General features: G+C 39.3%; 1 protein-coding gene across 4 annotated transcripts in view; it reads left to right on the top strand.

The window, feature by feature from the left end:
• igfn1.1 (immunoglobulin like and fibronectin type III domain containing 1, tandem duplicate 1) overlaps window positions 1-12,404 on the top strand; it is a 28,973-nt gene extending 16,569 nt beyond the window's left edge. For 2 of the 4 annotated variants that reach the window (XM_055917987.1, XM_055917986.1), the window contains 15 exons: window positions 97-771; window positions 3,307-3,393; window positions 4,853-5,095; window positions 6,687-6,811; window positions 7,028-7,169; window positions 7,282-7,575; window positions 8,111-8,407; window positions 8,606-8,785; window positions 8,921-9,049; window positions 9,147-9,455; window positions 9,602-9,687; window positions 9,831-10,023; window positions 10,131-10,427; window positions 10,861-11,187; window positions 11,352-12,404. In XM_055917987.1, coding sequence (XP_055773962.1) covers window positions 97-771; window positions 3,307-3,393; window positions 4,853-5,095; window positions 6,687-6,811; window positions 7,028-7,169; window positions 7,282-7,575; window positions 8,111-8,407; window positions 8,606-8,785; window positions 8,921-9,049; window positions 9,147-9,455; window positions 9,602-9,687; window positions 9,831-10,023; window positions 10,131-10,427; window positions 10,861-11,187; window positions 11,352-11,356 — 3,389 coding nt within the window. In that variant the 3' untranslated portion in view covers window positions 11,357-12,404. The remainder of the gene's footprint in view (window positions 1-96; window positions 772-3,306; window positions 3,394-4,852; window positions 5,096-6,686; window positions 6,812-7,027; window positions 7,170-7,281; window positions 7,576-8,110; window positions 8,408-8,605; window positions 8,786-8,920; window positions 9,050-9,146; window positions 9,456-9,601; window positions 9,688-9,830; window positions 10,024-10,130; window positions 10,428-10,860; window positions 11,188-11,351) is intronic. The other 2 variants (XM_055917988.1, XM_055917989.1) reach the window with 2 other exon arrangements.

The raw sequence follows: 12,404 nt of genomic DNA, 5'->3' as shown, positions 1-12,404 counted from the left end.
ATCAGTTATATTCATAAACCATATAAATGAACGGTGAATCACACACACGTCACTGGCTACCATTATATTAAATAGCTCGCAAATTCTCTGATTTAGTTGACAAGAACCCTGCAAACAAAGGCAAGAAGATAGCTCGCAAAACAACCCAGGCTGGAGGAGGTGATTTGGATCTGGAGAAAATAGCAAAGGAGCAGGCGGAAAAACACAAGAAAGACATGGAAGAGAGGATGGCGGAAGCAAAGATAAAGGCTGCCGAGAGAGGGGTCACTGACGCAGCCGCCCAGGCTGAGAAAGAGGCCACTGATGCAGCCACCAAAGCCGCCAGAGAGGCAGCTAGGGCTGCGGAAGCTAAGGCTAAGGCTAAGGCAGAGAAAAAAGCTGCTAAATTAAAAGATGCTAAGGAGAAAGCAAAGGCAAAGAAGAAAGCCCTCGGTGGTGGAGCTGCAGGAGGTGGGGCTGCAGGTGCTGAAGGTGCTGGGGCTTCAGGTGGTGGGGCTGCAGGTGTTGGGGCTGCAGGTGGTGGGGCTGCAGGTGGTGGGGCTGCAGGTGGTGGGGCTGAAGGTGGTGGGGCTGCAGGTGGTGGGGCTGCAGGTCGTGGGGCTGCAGGTGTTGGGGCTGCAGGTCGTGGAGCTGCAGGTGATGGGGCTGAGGGAGATTCTGGATCGGAATACGAAGACATAGTAGTAAGCACAGATGAGTCTGATGAGGAAGATGGAGCCACAAAAACAAAGCGTGTGAGAAGCGGCAAAGTTGTTCCAGACACGTTCATAGGTAAGAAACTATTTCTTCCACTGATAAGATTTTGAAGTAGTTTAAATGGAAGACATTGTGGCCAGTTTCCCGGACACAGATTTAGACAAAAAAACACGTTCAATGGAGATTCTCCTTTAAGCATGCTTTTTAGTTCTGGGAAACTGGCCCATAGAGTATATCCACTACACTAAGTATAGTTCACCCAGATGTCATATTTCTATGACTGGGATGACTGTCTCAAGGTCATTAACATCCGATTGTAATTGAAGTCACTGATTGACCATAGATGATTAATTTAGGTAAGGTAACCTCTAAAAGCACTACTTAAATGAATACTTCGGGATTTTGGATATTAGGCCCTTTATCTATTTCACCTGAGAGATGAATTTGTGGATACCACTTTTCTGTCTCTGTGTCCAGTAGGAAGGAAGTTAGAGCCTATGCGAGCTGATGTGAACCTAACCCGAGTGGCGCAGCGGTGTAAGGCGCTGCATCTCAGTGCTACAGGCGTCACTACAGTCACCCTAGTTCAAAACCGGCCGTGATTGGGAGTCCAATAGGGCGGCGCACAATTGGCCCAGCGTTGTCCTGGTTTGCCCGGTGTAGGCTGTCATTGTAAAATAAGAATTTGTTCTTAACTGACTTGCCTAGTTAAATAAAGGTTAAATGTAAAAAAAGAACAATGTTAAAAAAAATATGCCAACAAGCGTTAGAACAATGACTTCCATCCATTGTGCTAATGCTAGTTAGCAACTTCCTTCAAACTGCATGCAGAGACATATAAATGGTATCCACGAGGTTATCTGGGGAAGTAGATACAGGGCCTCATTGCCAAAATCCCAAAGTATCCCTTTAAGAAGTACCTACCATAAAAAAAACAAGTAAAGGGCACACACCCCTGACAAGTCAACTAAGATAAAAAATCATCTAAGATACTTGTTTCTGTATGCATCCATTTTAAAATTATGTTTTTTTTTGTTATCGCTTTGGCTTCCGGTCTTTATTTTCTGCTTTTGCATCCCATAATGTTATTGTAATCATACTTTCGTAATCATGCTATCGCTATTTGTGTTACCATAATTGTGTTTGCAATTGTATTTGTTATTATACTGCTTATAAAACATTAGAAAAACTTATCAGCCAAGACAATAGCATCCACTTACAGTAAGAAACTACATCCATGTTTGTAACAACTGACATACAGTACCAGTCAAAAGTTTGAACACACCTACTCAATCAAGGGTTTTTATTTAGTTGTACTATTTTCTACATTGTAGGATTATGCTGAGCACCAAAAAAGTGTTAAACAAATCAAAATAAATTTTATATTTGACATTCTTCAAAGTAGCCACCCTTTGCCTTGATGACAGCTTTGCACACTCTTGGCATTCTCTCAACCAGCTTCACCTGGAATGCTTTTCCAACAGTCTTGAAAGAATTCCCACATATACTGAGCACTTGTTGGCTGCTTTTTCTTCACTATGTGGTCCAACTCATCCCAAACCATCTCAATTGGGTTGAGGTCAGGTAATTGTGGAGACCAGGTCATCCGATGCAGCCTTCCATCACTCTCCTTCTTGGTCAAATAGCCCTTACACAGCCTGTAGGTGTGTTGGGTCATTGTCCTGTTGAAAAACAAATGATAGTCCCACTAAGCGCAAATCAGATGGGATGGCATATCACTGCAGAATTATGTGGTAGCCATGCTGGTTAAGTGTGCCTTGAATTCAAAATGAATCACAGACAGTGTCACCAGCAAAGCACCCCCAGACCATCAAACTTCCTCCGCCATGCTTCACGGTGGGAACCACACATGCAGAGATCATCCGTTCACCTACTCTGCGTCTCACAAAGACACGGCGGTTGTAACCAAAACTCTTACATTTGGACTAATCAGACAGATTTCCACTGCAGATTTCCACCGCAAGCATGCCCATTGCTTGTGTTTCTTGGTCCAAGCAAGTCTCTTCTTTCTATTGGTGTCCTTTAGTAGTGGTTTCTTTGCAGCAATTTGACCATGAAGGCCTTGTTCACGCTGTCTCCTCTGAACAGTTGATTCCACAAACAAGGCACACCTGTTAATTGAAATGCATTCCAGGTGACTAACTCATAAAGCATGTTAAGAGAATGCCAAGAGTGTGCAAAGTTGTCATCAAGGCAAAGGGTGGCTACTTTGAAGAATGTCAAATATAAAATACATTTGATTTGTTTAACACTATTTTTGGTTACTACATTATTCCACAATGTAGAAAATAGTAAAAATAAAGAAAAACCCTTGAATGAGTAGGTGTGTCCAAACGTTTGACTGGTATTGTATATTATTGTCAAAGGAGATGCAACATCTAATTATGTGATTAGCTTGCACATTTTGGCATATTGTAGTTTAAATGATTATTAATCATGGAACATGGTCTGATTTGATCATATTAATGTACTAGCAAACCAACTTCATTACAAATGAGTTTGCCTTTAAAATAAATACAAAAATTCACAAGGTAAATACATACAATTGAAATTGTTTGACATCAACTTTAAATTGATGATCACCAATAGATGATGATGAGGAAGCTTCAAGTGAGCAATCGGGGAAACGTGGGAAACGCACAAGGCAAGGCCCGCTGCTCAAGGAAGAGATTGTTGGTAAGATTTTGTGAAGGTTGCATTTGATGAACATGCATGGAAACAGGTTGGTTTAATATCAAAGTCATTTGTCGGAAATGACTTTGGCACGCCGGGCCTGATAAATTAAGGAAATCTTTGTTTAATCAAAGAAATCCTAAACGTAATATTTTACACTGACATTTAGGATTAATATTAACCCTCAAATGTATGATGCGTTTGTTATTGAAGTTTATATACATTATATCAAGGGAGATAAAAACAAAACAATTTTATGTCATAAATGTCATTCAAAATAGGTCCCACAGAAATAATTGACCAAAACTGTGGCACTGTAGTTAAAAATAACATCTGCTACATTTTGATGTACTAATTGTCATAATTTGAAATACATTTTCATAAATCCATAGGCCTATTTGTTTACTTTAGAGTGGACTGTTCTACACAATATAGCGATAAACTTGATGAAGCGTTTTGTAAAATGCATACACATTGCAGGTCACCAACCATGTCTAAATAATGTCCAAACAAACAATTACTGTCCCTAGCAGGAGCATCCATCACTTTGTGTTTGAACCTCAGATAATTACTTAGTAGGGAAAGATTGAATTTCCAACCAAGTCGAGCTCGAGTACCTTTCTCTGAAAGTGCTTAGTTGGTTGTGTTAGCTTTTTTCTTTTGATTATTAACTACCTTCTAAATTTAACAAATAATAACATGCACAGTTTAACATACTTCTTATTAATCTTTATGTAAAATGCAAAATGTACATAGCATGTACATAATTACCGTTCACTCTTTGAAATACAAATATGACCTAATGTTTGTGTTTTATACGCCACGTGTGTGTGCTTCGATGTTTCATCTGTATGTTATTTGTGCATTGTGTTGACCTATTTGTGAATGTTTGCTTTTGAAAAAGGGGCTCTTTATTTTTTTTAACCTTTTTTTAACTGCCTTGTTCAGGGGCAGAATGACAGGTTTTTACCTTGTCAGCTCAGGGATTCGATCTTGCAACCTTTCGGTTACTTGTCCAATGCTCTAACCACTAGGCAAGGGGCTCTATTTTCATTACATAGATTGGTGAAGGAATTTGCCAGGTTACTTATTCAAGTACAACAAAAATAAGTTTTAGGTAAAAGGATATTTTCTTCATATTTCCTCAAAATGTTTTTTATTTTGAGGAAAATGTAAATTACATCCAGCTACTAACCAGAGTAGTTATGGATACGTAAGGCTTGTCAGTTTCTGGAACTGTATTGGATAAGTAATTGGAACCGAATTCTTCACCACCCCTTCCGTGTTAAAGTTATAGTTGTTGTGCAATTGTTATTGTTGCTATTGTTGCTTTTGTTATCGTGGATGTGGTTGTTACTGCTGTTGTTACTGTTACAATTGTGGTTCTCTACAATGCCTTACCCAACAATAGTCCACAAATAATCAATGAGTGATTGACAGTGATTATAATAATCATTACTAGGAAAGATAAATAGTAATGGCACAGCCACAGATGCCAAAGTCCAAAAAAGAAAGGCAAAGAGCGGAGATGGTGCTGGTGGTGCCGGACCAGCAAGCGGTGGTGCGTCTGCCAACAATGGTGAGGCTGCAAGTGGCGATGAGGCTTCAAGTGCCGATGAGGCCAACGAGCCAACAGAAGCTGCTAAGCGTGGCAAGCGCACAGGCCGCACAAGGCCAGGCCCAATACTTCAGGAGACGGTCATTGGTAAGATCATGGATGCTGCATTGACTACTGCATGGGAAGCACCCTTCAAGGATCAAAGTCATTTGATAAAACAAATGACTTTTCCGGTTTGAGGCTGGGCATACAGAACACACATCTTTACTTATTAGATCCCTGACCCTTTGGGATGATGGTGTTCTTGAATAAGGGTGGCTTTAACAATGGTTAACAATCCATACTTCACATAGACATTGATTATCATACAGCACATTTACATGTATTCTAGATGTTTCATAGTTGATAGGTTTGGGAGGAACTTTTTTATTTTATTAAACCATGTAGTTTACAAGTAATTTCAAGCAGGGCATATTAATGATGGATGACAAAATTGCATCCATGTCGCCGCCTTAGTGTTTGTGTGTGCTACAGTATGTTTAAAAAGCATCTGTGTTCGTAGTTTGTTTGTCTTAACAAACATTCTTGCCTGTGTAACCTAGTACTATAATAAGTGTTGTGAAATCCCCAAAATGTGGTCTCAATACTAAAACATAATCACGTCAGAAGATCACAGAAGACTCAAACCATATTTCAGGAAGATAAAAATGAACATGAAACGTCAGCAACTCATGAAAATATACGAAGATTGAAGTGTGAAAACATAAGAATGGATTTGATGGTTTGAAAGGTGATGTGAACATATAAGAAGAAAATATTTCAATCATTATTTGAATATGTTGGTAACCCATTGTATAAAAGTGATAATGCCCTCGACTTCGTCTCAGGCTTAACAACACCCGTACCAATATATCTTCAAAACACCGGCTTCTCGGGCATTATCACTTAAATAAGAAGAGCTCAAGCTTTAGAAAGAGAAACACAGATATATGAAGACTTCTTGCTTTGGAAGCCGCCTGGAAGATAAAACTTCATGTTTTAGAAAGTGACATGAAAAAAACCTGCACCTCTTACACTTAACCATTGTCATAGCCAAGAATGAATGGCTTCATTTTTTCACACAGTACACTGAAGATATGAATATCTCTTGTCAATTATCACCTTGACCAAAGAGCAATGGCAGCAAACAAGAATGAAGGCCAAGAGTGAAGAATACTACTCATGTCATACCCAGAGTAACAGAAAGACAATATAAAGGAAAATAAAAACATATCAACAAATTCCTGAAATAACAATATGGAAAAAGTCAATCTTCAATATTTTGCTTAAACAATCAAAGTAGAAGTGACATTTTGCGAACTTCATCTACGCTGAAGTTCACCGCTGTCTGTTTTTAATCTGTCACACCTCTTAAATCATTTATATTCAAACATCACAATTTACATTTGAACATGTATTTTATAGATAAACTGCTTAATAAAATACATGGAATTTAATAAATGTAAACAGTAATGTATGATTCAGGATTCTGAGGACTCGGAGCTTAGGTAAGTCACTAAGATGACTGTATTGTGTGCCATGCATACATGCATGCATGAACTGTATAACAAAGAAAGATTGCAATGAATGTAATTATTTTACTTCATATGAATTCCAACACTCACCCTGCAGGTAATTACATAAGGGTGGGCTGCAATTTAAGCACTGCCACTAACTGTAAATCTGGTAAATCCTCCAGACCCTGGCGTTCACTTCAACCTTGGGCTTTCTGACGTCACCGCCATTCTGGGAGACCCAGCTGAACTTGTCTGTAAGCTGAGCAAGGAAAATGTTGATGGTGTATGGTACCTGAATGGAGAGGAGGTGAGCATCTACATTGCAGTATAATTTAGCCAATCACCACTTCAATACATATTATTATGCTGGTTATAGAAAAACACCAATACTTTATTATTATTATTATAGTTTAGTCCTTATATAGCGTTTAGTGTTTGTGTTATGAGCTAATATTAGTTGTTTTAATGGCCATTGCAAATGCAGATGAGATTTAAGAGATAAATACTGTGTTTTCCTGTTCAGATTGAACCCGATGATGTTCTTACCATGTCTAAAGATGGATTCTTCCAATCTCTGAAAATCAGCAAAATTTCAGAGGACTATGCTGGAAAATACAAATTTGAGGCAGATGGGCGTAAAACAGAGGCCATGATTGTTGTTGAAGGTCTAAATCTATTTAACTTTTTTTATCTTGCATGTAATCTTAGCACTACATTCATTATATTTAAAAACATTCTTAAATTCACTCATTTATATTATAGTACCTTTCTTTGTAGATCCACCTAGATTCGACGCAGAGGAATTGAACAAGTTTACTGTCCCAATCGTTACTAAAAAAGGTCAAAAAGCCACTTTCAGGATACCATTTGTGGGTCGGGATCCAATGAAGATCCAATGGTACCATGAAGGCGAGGAGCTCTCAGACGACACAAACATCAAGATAGAGCATGGAGAGGGTTATAGTCAACTAACTCTTAACAAGTTACAGCGCAAAGACACTGGAGAAATCAAGTTTAAACTCAAAAATGAGTTTGGAACTGTTGAGGCCTTTGCAAAGATCATTGTAACTGGTACGTTTATTCTCTCTGGGTCAAAGCAAGAACTTCTCTTTGATTTGGTGTGAATTCCTGATTGTTACAAGTCACTTAGTTCAATTGTATTTTTTAAACTATGTATTTAGAATACAGTGCAATATATTATAAGATAAAATCTAATAATAAATAAAATAATTACAATATTTTAGTGATTAATTAAAGGGATAGTGCAAGATTAAGCCCTTTATCTACTTACTCAGAGTTAAAAGAGCTCATGGATACCATTTTTACTTCTCTGCACCCAGTAGGAATGAAGTTGGTGGTAGCATGTTAGCTGTTCCGGTAGACTTCCAGTCATTGCGTTAAAGCTAGTTCGTATTGGCTCGCAAAATTGAACTCTTAACTTCATACTGCATGCAGAGACATACAAATGGTATCCATCAGTTCATCTGACTCTGGGTAAGTAGGTAAATTGCCTAAATATTGCACTGTCCCCTTAAGTTCAGGAAGAAATTGTATGATGCTAAGAGAAATAGCACAGAGAGTAAAAGCTGCATCTGTTTCTTCACAGACAAGCCCACCCCTCCCATGGGACCTCTGGAGATTATTGAAGCCTCTCAAAATGCAATTGAGGTGAAGTGGAGGTCCCCAAAGGATGATGGTGGCTGTAAGATACTAAACTACATCCTGGAACGTCAACAGATAGGCCGCAACACCTGGAAGAAGCTGGGTCCAATCGGTCCAGAGGCCCACTACAAGGACAGTGATGTGGACCATGGCAGGAGGTACTGTTACAAAATCAGGGCCGACACTGAGATGGGCACCAGTGAGTTGATGGAGACAGAGGATGTCCAGGCTGGCACAAAAGGTGAGCGCATAAATTTAGGTGAGGACAATTTAGGGTGATTCAGGATAATATGTGTTATTTTGTAAATCTCAATGTGCATTGTCTAGTACAGTATAACAATCCCACATTTTTTAATGCTGAAATTAAGTGATTTATTTTGTATATATATTAATACAGAACCAGACGACAGTTGTCGCTAAACCATATTTCTGTACTTAGCATACGCTGGACCCCCTTCTGCACCCAAAGTGGTCAGTGCCTTCAAGGACTGTATCACTCTGACATGGAATCCCCCTTCCAACACTGGAGGAACCAACATTCTGGGATATAACATGGAGAAACGCAAGAAGGGAAGCAATCTATGGAGCCCTGTCAATCCTGCAGATGATAAGATAAAAGGTTTCACCATTTCAATTTCTGTTTTAATGTATTGTTATTTTCTTGTTCATCTCCAAGTACCAAGAAACATGTTTATTCCATACATGAAGTATTAAAGTTTCACCCATAACTTGCGCTTGTATGCTTGTACCACAGAGAAGGAGTTCGGTGTGAAAGACGTTATAGAGGGCATGGAATACGAATTCCGTGTGGCAGCTATCAACAACTCTGGAGCTGGTGAATTTGGCACTCCGTCTGAGTTTGTGTTTGCCAGGGATCCAAAAAGTAGGTCATACTCAATGGTACTTTGTGTACGTAGATATTCTTTCAAATTAATCCATAGCTTTAAGGGACCTATCACTATGTCACTGTATAATTTCAGAGCCCCCCGGTAAAGTCATTGACCTGAAGGTGACAGACTCCACCTACACCACCTTGTCCCTGGGTTGGACTAAACCAAGAGAGGAAGCGGGGATTCAGGATGAAGCCAAGGGATTCTTCGTGGAGATTAGACCAGCAGAAAGCCCAGAGTGGGACCGCTGTAACAATAACCCCATCACCATGACCTCCTTCACAGTGAAAGGCATGAAGTCAATGGCAATGTATTGGGTGAGAGTGGTCGCCACCAATGACGGGGGAAAAGGCAAGCCGCAAGAGCTGGACAACTACATCCTGGCTATGCCCCCCCCTGGTGAGACCTTGAATTTCAAACATCCCTGTTGACATCAACATATTGAGATGATCTAGTTTGATTGCAAGCACCCCCCCCCCCCCCCAACTTTGACTGTGTAGACACAAAAAATGTGAATGTTGTTCTTCTGCTTTTGCATCATCCAGTCAGGCCTAGATTCACTGATCAAAAAGTCAAGAGTTTCATGGTGGTACAAGCAGGGAATTCTGCACGATTCAACATGAACTTTGAGGTACAGTGTAAATATGTTGTATTATTTCTATGTCTAATAGAATATCCACTTTCATACAAATGGAGAGAACCCAAATTAATTATTCACCAGTTGTTTAACATTGTTATGTAGATGTCGTGATCACATTCTGATATTCTTCACAGGCCTCCCCTTGGCCAGATGTCACCTGGATGAAGGATGGCATGCCTGTGTCCAAACGGGTTACCATCAGTAATGCTGAAGGGGCATCCCAACTTTTGATTCCTTCTTCAGAGCGCTCAGATACAGGAATCTATACCATTATGGTCAAGAATATCGTTGGCCAGGAGACATTCAGCATTGAGATCAGAGTTACAGGTGAGATGTTGATAACATGGTTGACTGCGGTTCTGTTAATAACCAAGTTGAAAGCAGTTGAGGTCCAGTGTTAATCATTCATCACAATTATTTGTGGTCCGATCTAGACGAGCCCAAACCTCCAGGTCCTGTGGAGGTAGATGAGAACGTACCGGGCACAGTTACCATCTCCTGGTCGCCATCTCCTGATGAGAAGAGGGATGACAGGCTGCACTACCTGGTGTCGAAACGTGACTCAAGCAAGAGAACGTGGCACACAGTGGCAGACCACATCTTTAACAACAAGTTCACAGCCTGTAACATCATGCCTGGCAGAGAGTACCAGTTTCGTGTCTATGCCAAGAATGACATGGGCTCTTCTCAACCCTCAGAATCACCAAAGTGGGAAATCACAGGCAAAAGAGGTTTGTAAAAGCTGTTTGGGTCACTCTTCATTGTGGATTTTGGGCCAGTCAATTTTAGTGTCCATGTGCTTTGAAATGCATCAGAGTGGTTTTACTGCTTAACATACAAAAAGGCTAGCAATTTTTGGGGTCACTTGTTGGTAATCCCAATAAATGAGAGCTTGGGCACTGACTGGTCCAAAGTCTCCCCGGCTTGTCATTTGGCTGTTAGATGAAGGGAAGTGTCCGTTCATGGTTTGCTCCTCCCAGAAGAAATCTTTATTAATAACGCTTTTAACATTATTGTATAATGCTAAAGCTTTATTAAAGATATGTTTTTTGGGTCAGCAACTGGTGAGCGGACATTTACACTTTCATCAGCTATACTTTCATTTCTGTCCGTGTAATAACTACTGTAATCTTCAACAAGGTATGTCTGTGTTTGTGTTTTCAGAAAGGTTTGTGCTGGACAGGCCAGAGTCTAAGACCTGCAACCTAGAGCGTCCGCCCAAGTTTCTTGTCCCGTTGAAAATGCACACCGCTCCACAAGGTTATGAGTGCTACATGAGCTGTGCTGTCAGAGGGGACCCAACACCCCATGTCACATGGTACCGTAATAACATCAGCCTCAATACCAACACCAACTACCTAATCTCCAACACCTGTGGGGTCTGCTCCATGCTTATACTGAGGGTTGGACCCAAGGACACTGGAGAGTACAAAATCATCGCAGAGAACCAACTGGGCAGGGCAGAGTGTTCCACTAAGCTCACTGTCTCAGGTATAAACACCTTTTTTGCTGTACTACATTGAAATGCAAATCTGAGAGATACAACTAATTTCTTCTAGTTTTTTGAGAGCAAACAATGAATTTGAAATGGAAACCAATACATTTAAAAACAGTTTTACTTATTTATAATCCCATTTTGTGTTCTTGTTTTTCAGATTAGATTGGCATTAAAAAGAAGACAATCATGCCCTTATCTTTTTTCAAATAGCCTAAAGAAAAACTCCATCCAAAAACCACATTTTGGTATTTGTTTTATTAATATATTGTTGACATAGTCCCACATTCTTTTGCTTATCAACAATCAGGTTTTCAAGATATGCAACTTTCAAAATAAAAGATATCATCCTCCGTATGATTCATTTTGTATCATATGATGCTCCTTTTTGTATCACATGATGCAAAATGCATTATACAGGGATGATTTCTGTATTTTGAAAGTGACATATCTTGAAAATTTGATTGCTGACAACCAAAATATTTTAGGACTATGTCAACAATGGACTAATGAAACAAATATCAAAATACAGTTTTTGGGTGGAATTTTCCTTTCACAGAAGTCCTCTGTTGTTTTCCAGTTCTGTGTAGAAATGACATTGTGTATATTTTTTAGTTCAGCGTTCCCTGTATCACATTTAACATAAGACTATTCTACATTCTGGGTGCTGCATATGTTTGAAGATCTCAGGTTGAGTACAATTCAATGCATCACTCTTTGAATTAAGGCAAGGCCATTATGTAATGTAACAACAGTGTTCAATAATCAAAAGCAGCCTAAAAGCAAGTCATGAATAGTGTTGTGTGTGTGTTTTTTTTCTTCTCAAAGTGCAATATTGGTATAGGAAAGATGATTGGAAATTGAAATGATGCATGTTGCTCTTGTTTTCAGTGGCTTTTGAGTAAATTTGATTTAGAAAATGAACAGTAAAAACAAGCAGAGAGAGAGATCAAGGTTTACTGGCGTAAACATTCAAATGAAAACTGCAAATGCGTGGCTGTGTTTCATTACCTTCAAAGGTACTATCTCATTTGGGAAATGTGTTTTACCTGCTGTTAATGCTTCTCATGGAGTAATGCTGATTTGCCCAGTTTTTCTTTGAAAACTAGAATCAATATTTGTTGTCTATAGTGTTTGTTTTTGTTTTCCTCTTTCATTTCCATTAGGCTAGTTTTAATTATTAAACTAAATGTAAAATGTTTAATATAATAGA

This window comes from Salvelinus fontinalis, chromosome 3 (genome assembly GCF_029448725.1).
Source record: "Salvelinus fontinalis isolate EN_2023a chromosome 3, ASM2944872v1, whole genome shotgun sequence".
Classification (NCBI taxonomy): Eukaryota; Metazoa; Chordata; class Actinopteri; order Salmoniformes; family Salmonidae; genus Salvelinus; species Salvelinus fontinalis.
The sequence above is the reverse complement of the archived record's forward strand: the minus strand, read 5'-3'. Positions and strand labels throughout refer to the sequence as shown.